This window comes from Vipera ursinii (genome assembly GCF_947247035.1).
Source record: "Vipera ursinii genome assembly, chromosome: 4".
Classification (NCBI taxonomy): Eukaryota; Metazoa; Chordata; class Lepidosauria; order Squamata; family Viperidae; genus Vipera; species Vipera ursinii.
The window spans coordinates 24,149,629-24,166,661 of record NC_139514.1 but is presented as its reverse complement, the minus strand read 5'-3'; the positions used below and the strand labels follow the sequence as shown (position 1 = coordinate 24,166,661).

Sequence of the window (17,033 nt, the reverse complement as noted above, 5' to 3'; positions counted from 1 at the left end):
GTCCAGGATATTACCGTTGCCTGCACACTGCTCACAATGAATGATCTGAGTGAGTTGCAAGCAGTCTACAGACAAATTAGTATCAATTGTTGCTATCTAGAGATCTCAACAAACTGTCTCACGTAAGATGTCTCACCTGACATCCAACAGAACAAATGACGCCCTGATGGATGCTAGTGCTGCATTACTTGCGGCAATCTACAGACTATTTGCTCTTTGTTTTGATCACCATAAACTAGAGCAACATTAATGACTAACTCATTAGTGGCCTCTCCAATGAGAATTTGAAGGAACTCTGAGGACTGGTGAAATCAGCATAACCTTGTGTTATAAAAGAGAAACCCCTTCCTTCCACAGACAAATGGGTTGCTCACAGATTAGCTACCAGGACAAAGATAGAGACTTCAACTCACTGAAGGCCTAGAGCAGCCAAGAAAGTGAAGGATCTCGATCTTCGCAAGGTGAGTATTGAAGGCCTGGTGCCTAGGGAGACCTGGGGCGGGGGTGTGGAGGGAGGGAATAATCAGGGTGATTGTTGCAGAGCCTCTGCGGTAACTCGTAAGGGCAAACAATATTTGTAATTTCAGGACGTTCTCATAAGCACTAAGGGGTGCTTATCAGGTAAGTTTGAATGAGCGTTAAGTGAATGCTTGTAACTCGGGGATTACCTGTACAGGTTCACAATATAGACAATCAACCTGAATGTTAGAAAATATACTGTACTGTACTTTTACTTTTATTCAAAGCCCATCCACAGTTTTAAACATGAACCAAAAAACAGTTCCAAGGTGTAAATATATAAAAATCAAGTTTATGTATATTCCAAGGCAGGGGTCCCCAACCCCCAGTCTATGGACCAGTACCAGTCTGTGGCATGCCAGCACAAACAAGCAAAACCCCATCCTCTGTTCCAAGGTCTAGTCTTTAATTTTTAATCCCAGAAACAAAACCACATATCATAATATTGTGATTAAAGATGGTTACCAGTAGTCAAACTGGAGATCTACTGTACTAAGCATTTCTAATCCAGAAAGAGGGAGAAAAAGTCTGAGATGTTTACTACAAACCTCTCATCTGTCTCTTTTAAAATTCTATTGTCTTCAATGTCTGCAAAACTATCTTGGCCAGCTACAACAGTGTTACTGCTTGATGTAGTTCCTATACATGTAAAATCAAAAGTATTATTAAAAATAATCATTTTGAAACTACACAAATACACACACACACATCCAATACAATGTGTAACTCAACAACCACCAAACTATACATTGGCTTCTCTGAGTCATGTTATAAATTAATATCTATATACGATAAGTAAAAAACATTTATATTGCAGCTTATTTCTTTCCTTCTCTCTTATATATGCAACGATTTCCAAATTATGCATTGTTGGAATAGAACAGCAGATCAGAGAAAGATACTTTTGAGCCCCATTCCTAAGTTACTTCCATATTTTGCCCTATCATAGGTTTCTATTTATGATGATGATGGTGGTGATATGATTATATCATTTTTATGCATACAGTATATGGTTAAAACCTATGTATTTCAGAGTTCAACTCAGGCTGAACATACATGAACAGCCATGCATACTGTATATAATGTTATTATAGTTGGTTATATTTTAACTACAATACTAATTTTGCAATCCAGATCAAACATCTGTACTGCATGAACTTTCCAGAAACTTAGAACAGGATCTGAAGGGTTGGCATAATGGCAAAATAGAGTGTGAATAACCTTAGATGGAAGCATTTGTCTATAGTTACAATAGATCTGTAACTATCCTAAAAAACATATAACAGGTCTTCAGTTGGTAAAAGCATGCCTTTTATTCTTAGAAACACCTAATCCTACAGCAAATATAAATAAATCTACAGATATATTCTTTGTTCTGCTGATATTAAAATGTTGGATTCAAACTTATTTAGAAAAGGCCCACTATGAGCAAGAATATTTAACTAAATTGTGGTCACTTGATTTCAAAGACTGTACTTTAATCTACTGTAACTGTGAGGACTATACCTATACATTTATGTTTTGATGAAATATTTCAGTTTGAAAAGTACCAAGGAAGATATAAGACAGAGGTTCAATGTTAACACATGCAACTCTGTTCTGAAAAGTTGATAATTCCTTCAAATATAGTATCTCTAATAAAAATAGAAAGCTTTAATTCTTACCAGAAGCAACAACTGAAGCTTTGTTGCTGGCAGTAAAACGATAAAATGGTGGATTGTCACAATGCTGAACTATGGGATTCACAGGATCTGTTTGCTGGAGCTCAAATAGAAGTTCTTCCATTGTTTGAATAGTATTGTTCCGACACAAATAGATGGCAACTTTTTTGATCTGAAAAAAGTAGCATTTAGCAGCTTTTATCTACAAAAAAGGTAATGTAAGAGTGTGCACAGCAGACACATAGATGACATGTTTAAAGGTATAATAATATAAAATAACCTTCTTCATATTACTGGCTGCCAGATGGCAGAATTATTTGGGAATTATAGACATAATACATCTGGAGAGTACAGTACCTGGATAGGGATATATCATTATGTCCAAAACCTAATGGGCCTAACAGCTATCAGGATTAGTCCCAAAATATGAAAGCATGCAGAAACTCCTTACAGAAAGATTCTGTCACAGAGAAATAAAGGAATCACAACTACTTTGTAATACAATACCATCATGCCACTGAACAACTTCTCATTACATAAGGTAGAAATGAGCAATAAGTTTTGTGGTCTGCAAAGGTTTATAATTTTTTAAAGCTGATCTGCAAGGATTTCAGAGTACATATTGATTTTAATTAATGGGATAGAGCTATATTTTAGGTTAATTTTGGAGTGGTCAGAGAATTCTCAAAAATGTCCATTACGGTTAAACAAAGGCATAGTTTCCTTCAATTTGACAGTGAGATGGAAGCATATAAATTTAATAAATAAGAAGATAAATAACATTTGAATTTAATTCTTGATGAGTTCATGGGCACATTCATAGTGGCAACAAGATTCCACCCTACTTAGCTAGAGATCAGTCAAATTCAGCTACCGGTATGTGCTTTCCACAAATTCAGCACACTGAAATTTACCAGAGCTTTTAGTCTGTTTTACAGCTTTCTTTGTTTAAACTATAGTATAATAAAAAAATAGTAATTTGTGATCAAATGTGGACAATTTAGTTTCTGGGGTACTAAGTTTTGGGTTTTCACATTTCATATGAAAATAAAGAGATATCCTTTATAAAGTCTACTGAATATTTGGTATCTTTTCTCCTCTGTAGGGGCAAATTTCTTAACTTCAGTAGAATAAACTCATGAAATTATTCCTGATACATTATTTTGAATACATATTGTTTTGTTCTATAAGAATAATACAACTTTTTTTTTTAAAAAAAACCTCACTTACATAAGGTAAAAGAATTGTATCACTGCTAACCCCACATAAGCTTATCAAAAACTGCAGAGTTATTCTCAGGTTGTTGCTCCATTTTTCATTATTAGCTAAAGCATTCCAGACATTCTCCATTTCTGGTCCAGGAACTTCATCTCCATACTAAACAGAAATATGAAAAATGAATGTGATCAGAATACAGAGAGTGATTGCTAAAGTAAGTGAAATATAAGACAAACTGAAAAGTAATCAATGAGTTAAAGAGACAAACGAGAAAGATCTTTTTAGTGCACAGAATCCATTTGAATTATAAAGGTCAAGCTACATTAAGTCCTGGCTGGTATAAAATTGGAGAAAAGTACTAACAAATATGTACGGACTGATAATAATAATCAGACCTTTCCAATATCTCATTATGTAACATTGTGCAGATAAAAAAGAGGGAGAATTATTTATGCAACTTTCAATCCTGTTCTAATATTATGGCACTACATTTCATGTTTTATAGACCACTTAGTATTTTCTTGCTTACTTTGGCTGTCATATACATCAGATTATTAAGCACCAATGATGTGGCTTCTGGTGAGCCCCAGCCGCTTCCTTTCAAGCCACATGAAACAATTACTTCTCCATCTTTATCCTTTATTTCATCTTCAGGGGTGGTAGGACTTGAACCTGGGAGAAGAAGTCTGCTGTCTACTAGCTCAATGTTATGAAGCCATGGTAGCAAGTAGGTGAGCATGATCTGGCGCCCATTTGGATGAGTTGTTGGAAATCGTTGACTTACTTCTAAAATCAATTGGGGGAAAAACACGCCTAGAATATTAGTTTTAGGGGAAAGACAACAAAGCATTTAGTTCAACAATAAATTTTGTCAGATACATTTCTTCTGATAAAATGTCAAGAAGGTGAGTTCAATTTTTTTTATTATAAAGACAGAAATATATTTCATTTCCAGCAACTGACAGAGAAGCAGAGTCACTGTGGAACAGTGATTAGATGTTGGACTAGGAGCAGGAAGATCCAGATTAGGAAGGAAAATGTTGGACTAGGAGTAGGAAGATCTATCTGCTCACTGGAAAGCTCACTGGGTGAGTTTGGGTCAGTCTTTCAACTGAATCAAGTTTACTGCTTATTTACTTTTCTTTATTTAGCCCATTATTAAACTTAGATTATATTCCAGGCACAACTTCCTTTTAGTTGGATAATAAGGAGCAATGTAGGTGGATGTCATAAACATCCTGTTGTCCACCCATTTCAAATCCATAAATGAACTCACCCAGCAGCTTCATGTAGGAGCTGTAGAGAGTATTGAACAAGATGAAGCATTGTAGGACAACCATAAATCAAGAGATCATCTGCATAATTGTTAAAGAGCAATTTTTTTGAACATGGCTCAGCTGTAAGGACCAGAACACTGCAAAGTTATCTGAGGGATCGCCTCTCCCCGACTAGCTACATCCATCTCAACATTCCACAAGTCCCTCAAAGCCTGGCTATGTTATCAGATCTGGGAGTCCCAGGGAACTAGGGAGATATTGCAATGGATCCCTTACTGTGCTTAGTAACAACCACTCCTGTTTTGAATGTCATTTTTATAGACTTTGTAATTGTGATTTTTAATATGCATTTATTGGTTTTTAATTTAGTACTATACTCTGCCCAGAGTCACTGTCTTGGGAGATGAGCACCTATACAAATAAAATAAAATAAAATAAAATAAATAAATAACCCCAAGGCCCATTAGACACTGTGGTTATTGATCTTATGAAATCTGCCAATAGATCTAGGACAGTGATGGTGAACCTTTTAGAGACTGAGTGCCCAAACTGCAACCCGAAACCCACTTATGTATCATCGTGTGCCAGGTGGGTGTGGCCCATTGGGTGGGTGTGGCCCATTGGGTGGGTGTGGCCAAGGACCATTGGGTGAGTGTGGCTGGGGTGGTAAAAGCAGACTGGGTAGGACTAAAAAGTTCAATCAATCAATTCCAACTTTGTGAGATCTTTTTCCCCCCCCACGAGTTGAAATAATTGATTGAACCTTTTTTTTTGCACATGGCAGTGGAGGCCTAAAGGAAAAAGGTTTTATAAAACCCAGCTGAAGGCCTAGGACTGGGGTGACTGTGCGCATGCCCACAGAGAGGGCTCTGTGTGCCACCAGTGGCATGCGTGCCATAGGTTCACCACCACGGATCTAGGAGAACTGCACTCTCACATCCAGTTGTTAATGATCAAAGCAATGTCAGTGTATCCCAAATCTTAACAGAGTTGGATTCAGTACTAAATTGTGAACAACTTGGAAAGACTTTTGTCACAAGCATAAAATTGCCATCAACCGTTCTTATTGGAGAATTATTGATTAATAATCCAATATAACCAGGGCACCAATCAATCATCAGCCTTTTTAAATCCAAGATATTATCCAATAGACCAGAACAAAGCAACAACAAAAGGAAATGGCAATAACAAAGATGAAAAAAGACCCGGTTTTGTGCCCTTGCTAATTTAATGAGATTCTGGCTATTTTGCCATAAGATATCCTTCAAAATCATGCAGAAGCCTTTTGGTCACTTGTAATATTTGTTACTTGACAAATATCTGACTCGAGGGGATCATAGTTTAAAGAAACAACAGATAACTCACGGGGAAATAAATAAATAAAACATTCTAATTTAAAATTCTACTCAGCCTTCAAAAAATATGTTGTCTTTGCCATGGTAAGATGACATTAGCCCAAAATTTGCAAAAAGAAAGAGTAGCATCTAAAGATAAATGCATTAAGTGGAAAACATGAGCTTTTAAATAGTAACTCAAAATATCAAAATGTATGGTAACTACAATGAGATAAACTAAGGTAATAAAATGCTTTTTGTTATTCAAGTAGAATAAGAAAATTGGAATCATATCTTTAGATCAGGCATGTCCAACCTGCAGCCCATGGACTGCATATGGCCCTTGACCGCTAGTAATGCGGCCCCACAAGATCATAAACCTGTAACATTATGTGATTTATATACATTATCTATATTATAGATTTTATAGGCGGCCCAAGACAATTCCTCTCAATGAGGTCCAGGCAAGCCAAAAAGTTGGGACACCCATGCTTTAGATCAGGGGTCTTCAAACTTCGCCATTCTATGACTTGTGGACTTCAACTCCCAGAATTCCTCAGCCAGCGTGCCTGACTGAGGAATTCTGGGAGTTGAAGTCCACAAGTATAAAAGGGCCAAGTTTGAAGACCCCTGCTTTAGATGCTTATTTGGTTCTACAGTACTGTTTTTGGCATATGTCAAGGGGAAAAAAACCCCAAAGATACAAAATCATGTCCTGTAGCTCTAAGAGTTTACACATATGATATGTTCACAGATCCATAGGAGGATATATGAGATAATAGATCATCTTTCCACTACTAAGGCTGAAGACATAAATAGAAACTTATACCTGAAAACAATGGAAGTGTCAGCTCAGGGTACATTCTTGCTAGTTCGTAGGACAGATGAGCTAATGAGACACTGTAAAGTGGTGGCAAAGGACCATGAGTCCCATAAAGAATGCTGCCAGGTCTTCGCTCAGCTATTTTCTTGGAATAAACAAAAAGCTTTGTTTCCAAAATCTGTTGGAAGATTAAAAAGAAACAGAAATGATATAGATGATAAATGAATGATGGAGTATTATTGAAAATAAATTTTAATGGATTACTCATGATTAGCAGTTTCTGCCTATGCTTTTGTATTTGCTGCAAGGGCTAAAAGTATTCGTACGTGGGTTACCATTGATTTTGTCCTCCTTCCCTTCTCCTCCCATAAGGAAAATAAAAGAATACTCAACTCAGTCACAATAAAGATATCAAAGTGGAAAAAAGGAGGAAAATGGCAGGGGGAAAAAACCCTTGCTCCCTCTGTTGTAATTTTCTGTTTTTCTGAGAAATTGAAAAAAATAGAAAAATTTTCCTTATCATTTTCTCTGTAAAAGATATATTATTGTTTCTTACTATTATTTTGTTTACTGTTATTCTTTGATGTAAGCCAATAATTTTAGAGCTGACAATCTCTAAATATCATAAGTAGTAAATAAATCCCATAAATATTGATACCACGCCTTTATTTCCCCAAATTATTTTTTAAAATGTTTAAAGAGATGAAAGACAAGCTATAAGGCACAACTCTCAAATTACAGGATAAGAAAGAAAGAGCACTGGCATTTATTTTCAAGAAAAGGGTGGGCCCAGGTGTCATCCTCACATATCTCTAACTCTGCCATCAATGTGCCTTGGTTACTGTCCTATAACGTAACTTCCTCATGACATACAGTAATGCTGAACATATTTCAATCTCACAGCTGTGGCAGCTTCAACTCATCTTTAGCTGTTCCAGACCAAACAATTTTTGCCATGGATTCAAACTAGTAAGCCTGATGGATGATGTGGTTGCTTCACAATCAGAGGAGGAATTGTCCAGTTCTGGTTGGTTGCGTGAAGCTTTTGCAGAAACTAGACCCTCTCCTCTATGCTGGAAACAGCTCTCTATGGCAATTGGGACATAAACTGCCGGGGACACTGGTTGTCTGATTTCTGCAGAAACATCTATCTTTGTAATGCCTGATTGTATTTTTCAGTAGTACTTGCTGGTCTAAAGCAGAGTTCTTAGAAACAAGAGTTTAGCAAAACCACGCTAAGAAGTGAATTTAAAAAACAGAGAGAACAACTGGCGGAGAACATTTGGGAGATGAAATGAAGCCAAGGAAATCCACCAGTGGTTTTCCTTTATTTGTTCCATTCAACAATATATAGTGTGTTGTTGAATGTAAAGCAAACTGTATAATTGTTTACTCTTCCTTATAGTTTATAAGATTTTAAAAAAATATTTCATACATGCCTGCATGAGTTGCATGGAAATTTCATAAATCTCTCTGCTGGTGTCAGATGCTTTAAACAAGACTAGATTTAAAAGAGTCACAATGTCAAAAGGATAGTTCCTGAAATAGCAAACAAAGATTGAGATTGTTTGAAATTTTAAAGTTTAAATGAACATACTCAATTGCTTTACACAAAATAATACACTCAAGGCAACAAGCTCAATAACCTAACAGTTACTGAAAACAATGAATTATATCAAACATGACGACAATGAATTCTCTTTTTCCAAAAGACAACTGTATAGCAATAGCACTTAGACTTATATACCGCTTCAAAGTGCACTCTGAGCATTTTACAATGAGTCAGCATATTGCCCCCAACAATCTGCGTCCTCATTTTACCAACCTTGGAAGGATGGAAGACTGAGTCAATCTTGAGATGGTCAGGATCAAATGCCAGGCTGTGGTCAGTTAGCCTGCAATACTGCATTCTAACCGCTGCACCACCCAGTTTTAAGGAAATCACATATTTATCACTATATGTGTAAGTGTATTTATGTACATACACACTTAAGAGGTTTCCAAACATTCTTGGTTCATGCCTCTTAGTATTGTAGTGATTTTTTTCATGACATCCTAAAAAAGTACTTTGTGCTGTCCAACAGAGGTTGCTGTGTTTTCCACAAAAATTTAAAACATACCATAGCCCCTCTGCAAGTTTACTGCAGCAGTCTTGGACACCATGGCATATAATTTGGGAACCTTAGCATATACTGTACCTAAATTAGTAATACTCCTACTTATTGGCCATTCGTCTTTCCGCAGAGTCACTCCAGGTTAGATTTCTTGGTTTGCACAGAGTACAAATGTGAGTGGGCTTCGAGTGAAATTCAAAAGAGAAGCACATGACCCCAGGACACTGCAACCGTCATAAATACATGCCAAATGTCAAGCATTCAAATTTTGATCATATGATCATGGGGATGGTGCAGCGGTTATAAGTGTGAAAAATGGTCATAAGTCACTTTTTTCAATGCTATTTTAACTTCAAACAGTCACTAAATGAATGGTTGTAAGTCAAGAACTACCTGTATATGGTAGTACAAGACATAAAATCAATAATAAGTGGAGCTGAATGAATGTGAGAATATAAAAGTGTGTGTGACCAGTATGAAAGCAATATATTGAGGTATGGTCACAGCGATTGAACAAGGATTAAAATGGAAAATGGACATATGAAGTAAGAGTGAAGGAATCAAAAAGAAGGGGGAGACTGAGTAAGTCATAGTTGGATGGAAGTGATGATTCTTTGAAGAGAGGCGAAAAGTTTAAGAGGAAAAGAAGGTGATATATGGATACGGGGAAACAAGGACAGGAAAATACAATATAGAAAGTGTTAAGGAGTGCTCCTTAACAGCTGGGGAGCGCGTGTGTGTGCAGACTGCCCTGCCGGCTCCCGCCCGACGCTCTTCCCTCTTGAGGCAGCATCGCTCCCCGGCTCCTAAGGAGTCCTCAGGGATGCTGCCTCAAGAGCCATGGCAGGCGCCTCATGCTCTTCCCTCTTGAAGCAGCATCAGTGGAGCCGTCAGGCGGGAGCCGTCAGGGCAGTCCTTCCCTCTTGAGGCAGCATCCCCGAGGACTCCTTAGGAGCCGGGGAGCGATGCTGCCTCAAGAGGGAAGAGCGTTGGGCGGGAGCCGGCAGGGCAGTCCTGCACACGCGCGCACTCCCCGGCTGCTAAGGAGTGCTCCTTAACAGCTGGGGAGCACGCGCGTGCGCAGGACTGCCCTGCCGGCTCCTGCCAGACACCAGCCTGCCCTGCTTCCTCCACAGTGAGAGGGGAGGGCGTGCCTTCCCGGGCTCGCTGATTTTCTGGCGTATAAGATGACTGGGCGTATAAGACGACCCCCCAACTTTTGAGGTGATTTTCATGGGTTAAAAAGTCGTCTTATACGCTGGAAAATACGGTAGTTTGAGCTATGTTATCTTTTCTTTTTATTATCTCTTGACTTTAATTTCTTTGTTTCTGTATAATGTTGCTTAGGCTAAAAGGGACTATTTTAATGGTCATGCATGTATGCAGTCCGATCAAAACAAGAACATATAACATATAATTTAAGTCTATCCTTTTCAAAAGTCCTAGGGTAATTTATTTTTAATTTTTACATGCATCCTGATTCACTTGCAAGGATCACTTTTTTTGCTTTGCTTATTGTTGATACCTGCTTCCACACACAGTTGCAATGGCTATGAAGCATCCAGAAGCAAGCTGATGGGATCCAGTATAACATCGATCTATAGCCCAGTTAAAGAGATTGATTTGGTCAGGATTCAACTCCAACAACAAGACAACAACTTCACAGCCAAGCTGATGAACCTGAAAACGCAGAGAATGGTAAGGGGTTTTAAAACAACAATAACAGTGTTTTATATCAACAACTGACAAAAGTTCATTGAGATCAACATTCTACTTTGCGTGTTTGCCAAATGTAGGGTGCTGAGGCAGTTACCAAAACTAGTTAATTGACCTCACTGTCAGGAAGTTTCTGTCACGACCACGTCCTCGGATAGATAGAAGCAAACACGAAAATCCAGCAGGAACGTGTGACAAAACAGAGGTTGCTTTATTCAGCTCAATTCCAGGTTGCTTCTCTCTTTGATCAGTTTCCAACCATTGTTTATTGTCCTTCCCTCTGGTACTTTGGTGAATAATGTGACCCCCTCTTCCTTGTGGCAGCCCCTCAGATACTGGAATACTGCTATCATGACGCACCTATTTCTTCTTTTCTTTAGACTAGCTAGCCAAACCCAAGTCCCGCAGCTCTTCTTCGCATGTTATAGTCTTCAGGCCTTTAATCATCTTGATTGCTCTTCTTTGAATTTTCTCCAAACTCTCAACATTGTTTTTGTGATATGGTGAGCAAAATTGGCTGCAGTATTCCAAGTGTGGTCTTACTAGGGTTTTATAAAGCGGTACTAATACTTTGTGTGATTTTGATTCTCGGTCATGATATCTCAGTCATGTGACTGTGAGATTAATTTCTTACATTTGTTTGCCACCCATTTCACTGTAAGGGATGCTGCAATGAGTCATAATGTGACCACAGCGGGATGGGAGGGTAACATTTTTCGATGACCAGAAGTGCTTTAAGGACTGTAAACCACACTTTCTGAGGTTATCATGACTTTGAATGGTCATTAAACAACCAGTCATAAATCAAGGACAACCTGTATTTCTTAAGACTACTGCCACTATTAACCATCCTCTGAATACCAACCCATTCAATTGATATGATTCATAAGCAGTCATCATAAGCAGTAAGATGGTCCTTTTCCATTTGCCTCTCAAAGTGCCTGCAATCTGGTGGATGGTATGTAGTATTTTCAAACAAAAATGCAAACAAATTGATATCATGCTGATCTTGTTGATCACTAAAATACCTGGAGTCTTTCAAAACAGTAATTCAGATTAATAAATTACACCAAATTATGTATCTTGAAAAGGAAACAAATGATTTCCTTATTGCAGTAATGGACTGATGGCAGTAGATCATTTTGATGCATAACATGAATCCTTGGGAGTTCAGGAAGCCCTGCTTCTCCCAAATTGAATTTAGTTCTTGACTTATCATACCTTGGTCCCTAACATAGTTCACAGAGTATGGCCCTCTGATAAAACACAAATTACCCTATTTGCACCACAGTACAGATACTAAACAGATTCCACTTGAATCACAATGATTTCAGCCACAGAGTAGACCATGTGCAATAAAAATAAAATGTAATACATTTAAAAGTGAGATTCATTGTTGTTACTTACCCGTAAATCTTGGCAAGCTAGAATATTATCAAGCCATTTATAAAGATAGCCATCAGGGGAAAGACCCACATTGTCAAACACAGGGCCACAGCATAGCACTGCTGACATGGCCTAATTAAAAAAGAGAGGATATGGTACTGTTTATTGCAAGGTTATCAGTTTCAATTTCTAAATGAAAGGCAACAAATCAAACAATGTAATAATGAAGATTAATCATGTAGATTCCGTGCTGTCAGTCGTGTCTGCAGAAAACATATTTCCAAATACTACAATGGCCCAATCATACTCTTCACTGTTTTCCTCAGAATGTATAGCGATGCCATTCCTGCAAGTCCTCTTCTGATACAAGTGTTCCTGAGAAACCAAGTACCGGGTATTTCCTGGACAAAGCATGTAGATATTCTGTGCTCTCCAATTGTGTTTTCTCACCCAGTTAGCATGCTTGCATGCTGCCAGAACTACCAATAAGGAAAGATGACTGTGTAGTGGATGACTGGATTACATTGGGTTAAGTGTCTTGTGGCATGAAGTTAATGTAATTCTTGAACGACTAGGTAGTTCTGGGTTTAATTTAATACTTCAAGAACACTTTTTGGTATTCTCTCCTCTTATTACCACTCTTCTTCCTGAGCCAATTAAGTATGAATTAACATGGTAAGTTGTGTATTTCAAAGTTAACCTTAATTGAAATATTTTAAATATTTATTAATATTTTTTCAAATGATACATTCAAGATTCAGAAAAAGAACAGACCACAAAGATTACACCAAATAATCGGTTATTTGGGGGAAATTATTTCAGCTTTAATTTGTCTTACTACATTTCTAAATTTAAAATAATTTAATTTGATAAAGATTTATATGCAATGGAAGGAATCATGATGTACCTTTAAAGCACAATACTGGTATCTTGTAATCTGATGATTTCTATCACTATAACGATCCAGAGGTGTAAACATGATACTGAAAGGTCCAGCCCATTGACTAAACAGGATGAAGAGGTGGTGCCTCAAGCTTTGCTGAGGGAAAAGAAATCTCCTATGATGAACTGAGTGAATAAAAAATAAAATAAATTTATCTGTATTGATTAATTAATCAAAACTCAAATATAAATCTGATGCAAAACTGTGTAGCTAAGGAATTATTCCTAAAACACATTAATAGTATTTGTCAAGTATATATTTAACGGAAAGGAAAGAGCCTTGAATTTAAGATTATCCCAAGTAAAAAAAGTAATTTATTTTTAGGTAAATAAATATACATAACACAAAGAATGTGGTGTGGTGAGAGAGAGATTTGCTTAGAAACAAAGATGGATTTCTCAAGATTCTCAATAAGGAAAACTACATGGCCATCCCTTTTGTACCAGATTGACACTAACACTAACACAATTAAATAAACAATTAAATTTGTTTTATGCATGAGGCAGCCACACAAATCATTTATCATTTCAAGAGGTCACAGTATGTCAAAATTTGAGAACCTTTGATATAATGCATCTGAAGAGTTTTGAATCTCTAGAATTTTGAAATTCTAAATATAATTGAATGGCTGTATTTATATCATAAATCAAATACTCTTCAATTTTCAGATGCACACAAGAGTGTGGATGGGACCAATGCATGCCATACATTATGCACGTAGGTCCTTCATCCCAAATTGAAATGCTACATGGAGATGCCAAACAGAGTGAAAACATGTATTCTGAGATGTTTATTATGTTATCCAAATCCCTTAATGTTCAGTTTTACAATAGAGCTATGAATATTCTAAATATTACGCCAAATTAAAAAAAACTCAAGAGCTATTTTAATCTCTCCTGCTTGCTCCCATCCTCACCCAATTTATATATATAATTTTGTAATGAATGAAAACAGAAAATCCTTTGTTAGTACTAAGAAAATTCCATTCATTGAGCATTTGGAACAGCTGGATTTAATGCTTTGAAAGCAGAAGACTGATCTAATGGAAATTTTCAGAGAACACAGAAGTTTTCAGATGCCCTGATTAAGCTACAGACCTTCAGGCTGATTTAAGAAATGAAATATACTCAGCCTTCAGAGAAATCTTTCAACATATATAACCTTAAATAAATTGAGTTTCTGCTATAAAGAAAATTAATGTTCACTCTACTTTATGGATGCTAGTTTTCTGCAGATGAAAGCTAATAGTTCCTTGGCTATTCCTACAATAACCACAATCATTACTGAGTTTCAACTACAAAAATACAATCAAAGGAATCCTGCATTTCAAGTTCCCTATGCAAATTAGAAATCAATATGAATAGGTATCAAATGATAATTTCACTGATTGTCAATGCATCCACAACACTAAAATGTACACATATATATCAAACATATCTGACAGTGTTTTTTTTAAAACCAAAAACTGTGAAGTAGATTTTCAAGTTCATTCACTGAAAAAAGACCATACTCAAAAGCAAATAATCGGACTCATGTAGCCCAGTCTATACTGACTTATAGCAGTGATCATATGTTCATTCTAGTTTGTATGAATACTAAATCCATAATACTTATGGTATATGTCCACAATATCATTAGGATGAGAAACAGAAAAAATAATTTGACAAGGCATGTTTCATAGGATTGCATGTGGTCCACCTTTTCTTCATTATTTGCTATTTATTTTTTGCATTTTTTCCTTATCCATTTATTAGTACGCATTATGATAAAGATGTATGCATTTAATATAGCACATGTTATTTATGGACTCCTGTCAACTCAGTTCAGAAACTGGACTTCAATATGGAAAATCCACACATTAAAGTCCCTGGGTGATTTGGGGCTGGTTAGATTGTTTCAGCCCAACCAATTTCATAAGGTTGTGTTTTGCATCCCTATGTACATTCTGTTCAGTTCCCAGAGGAAAGATAGGATACGATAGATTGATATTAAATAATTAAAACATTTATCTCAAGTAGTTAACACAATATAGATACACACAGGGGATGGGTTGTCACTGGAAATCAGATAGAAATGAAATGAACAAAATACTGACAGTGATAATTACACAGTGACCAACTCACAGACTATACTGTTGATAAATAAGGAACTCAAGATAACATTTCTTACATCAGATATAATTCATGGAATTTGTGCCATAATAAATTCAAAAGCTATTACTTTTGCCGTAATTTCTTTCATGATTACAACTCTAGAAATTGTACATTTTAGATTTATATAAATTGTACTTCTACTTAGTGCCTTCTTTCCCCTCTCCCCACCAGCTACAGGTAGTCCTTGACATACAACAGCTCATTTAGTGACCATTCAAAGTTAAAATGGCACTGAAAAAATTGACTTATGAGTTTTTCAAATTACAACTGTTGCAGCATCCCCATGGTCAAATGATCAAAATTCAGACACTTGGAAACTGATTCGTATTAATGATAGCTGCCGTGTCCTGGGGTTATGTGATCACCTTTTGTGACCTTCTGACAATCAAAGTCAATAGGGAAGCCATATTCACTTTGCAACCATATTACTAACTTAACAAGTGCAGTGATTCACTTAACAATTATGGCCAGAAAGGTTGTAACATGGGGCAAAATTCACTTAACAACTGTCTCACTTAACAACTGAAAATTTAGGTTCAATTGTGGTCATAAGTCGAGGACTACCTGCATATGAAACATTTATTCTTTCTTTACCCAGCAGTCCTTATCATGCTTTTGTCAACCACTAACCTCTTTTTTCAACTTAATGATTCTGTACTTTATATAATTATTGCATTACCATACCTGGAACACATTGAATCAAGTTAGCAAGCATTGCACTAAAATGGGCTCTCATGTCCTTGAGAATCTCAACATCTTTATCATTTTCAGCTTCCAATAACATGCGTGTTAGGTCAACATATTCTAAGAACAAGGCTCCCAGTGCTAGGGTATCTCGCTCCAAGGCACCATTTGTACTGTAACAAAGGAAAACAGTACGGATTAAGGAATCATCCAGACGAAACCACAAGTGTGCAATGCAGACTAGAATTTACAGTATAACAGTCAAAGTTGTTATCAAGAATTAAAAGGAAAACTGTATAGCAACTACATAGGAAAAAGCTATTTTAACAAGATTCAAGAAATGACTGTGACCAGACAAATAATTGGCACCATCACAGGGTTTTTTTCTATTTGAAAAGCAGTATCTTACCTATCACTTATCACACCAGCATCAGCAAGTAATTCAAAAATCCGCAACAGCTGTAATCGTAAGAGATCTCTGCGCTCACGACGTTTCTTATTCTGTATTGCAGAAAATAGGGCAATATTAGTTATATCTACTCTCTGCATGTCGGTCTTAAAAAAAAAACAACCCTAGCTGAGTAGGAGTTCACAATCTTTTTTTTAAAGCTATCCAGCAATTTTTAAATGGTCTGAACTTTTTAACACTGAAGATAATTCTCCAAAGGACTAGCAGTGGCACACCAATTAAGAGAGCTTCTATAAAAACTATCTTTCTGGCTACTAAACAAATTTGTGTAGATTTACACAAGAGGAAATAAGGTATCAGTTATGGTCCCGCAGAGAAAGCACTAATGTAGAAACTGTTAATGTCCCAAGTGGTTGCTCCTAGGAGGCTACTGATGCCTTTCAATGGGCTGTGATAGGTCTTTGAGCTGTTTTTAGATGCCAGCATCCGAGCTATTTGCCAACAGCTAAGCCATTCAAGAGGGACGCGGTGGCTCAGTGGGTTAGGACGCTGAGCTTGTCGATCAGAAGGTCTGCAGTTTGGCGGGTCGAATCCCGAGTGCCGCGTAACAGAGTGAGCGCCTGTTACTTGTCCCAGCTTCTGCCAACCTAGCAGTTCGAAAGCACGTAAAAATGCAAGTAGAAAAATAGGGACCACTACAGTGGGAAAGTAACAGCGTTCCGTGCGCCTTTGGCGTCTAGTCATGCCGGCCACATGACCACGGAGATGTCCTCGGACAAGCGCTGGCTCTTCGGCT

General features: G+C 37.1%; 1 protein-coding gene across 2 annotated transcripts in view; it reads right to left on the bottom strand.

Moving 5' to 3' along the window:
* FRY (FRY microtubule binding protein) overlaps positions 1-17,033 on the bottom strand; it is a 169,122-nt gene that overhangs the window by 51,509 nt on the left and 100,580 nt on the right. For both annotated transcript variants that reach the window (XM_083362441.1, XM_083362442.1), the window contains exons 25-35: positions 16,238-16,329; positions 15,829-16,001; positions 12,956-13,116; positions 12,070-12,180; positions 10,472-10,626; positions 8,272-8,371; positions 6,839-7,010; positions 3,928-4,184; positions 3,411-3,557; positions 2,184-2,352; positions 1,068-1,158 (exon numbers count right to left, since the gene is read on the bottom strand). In XM_083362441.1, the coding sequence (XP_083218567.1) occupies positions 1,068-1,158; positions 2,184-2,352; positions 3,411-3,557; positions 3,928-4,184; positions 6,839-7,010; positions 8,272-8,371; positions 10,472-10,626; positions 12,070-12,180; positions 12,956-13,116; positions 15,829-16,001; positions 16,238-16,329 (1,628 nt within the window). The remainder of the gene's footprint in view (positions 1-1,067; positions 1,159-2,183; positions 2,353-3,410; positions 3,558-3,927; positions 4,185-6,838; positions 7,011-8,271; positions 8,372-10,471; positions 10,627-12,069; positions 12,181-12,955; positions 13,117-15,828; positions 16,002-16,237; positions 16,330-17,033) is intronic.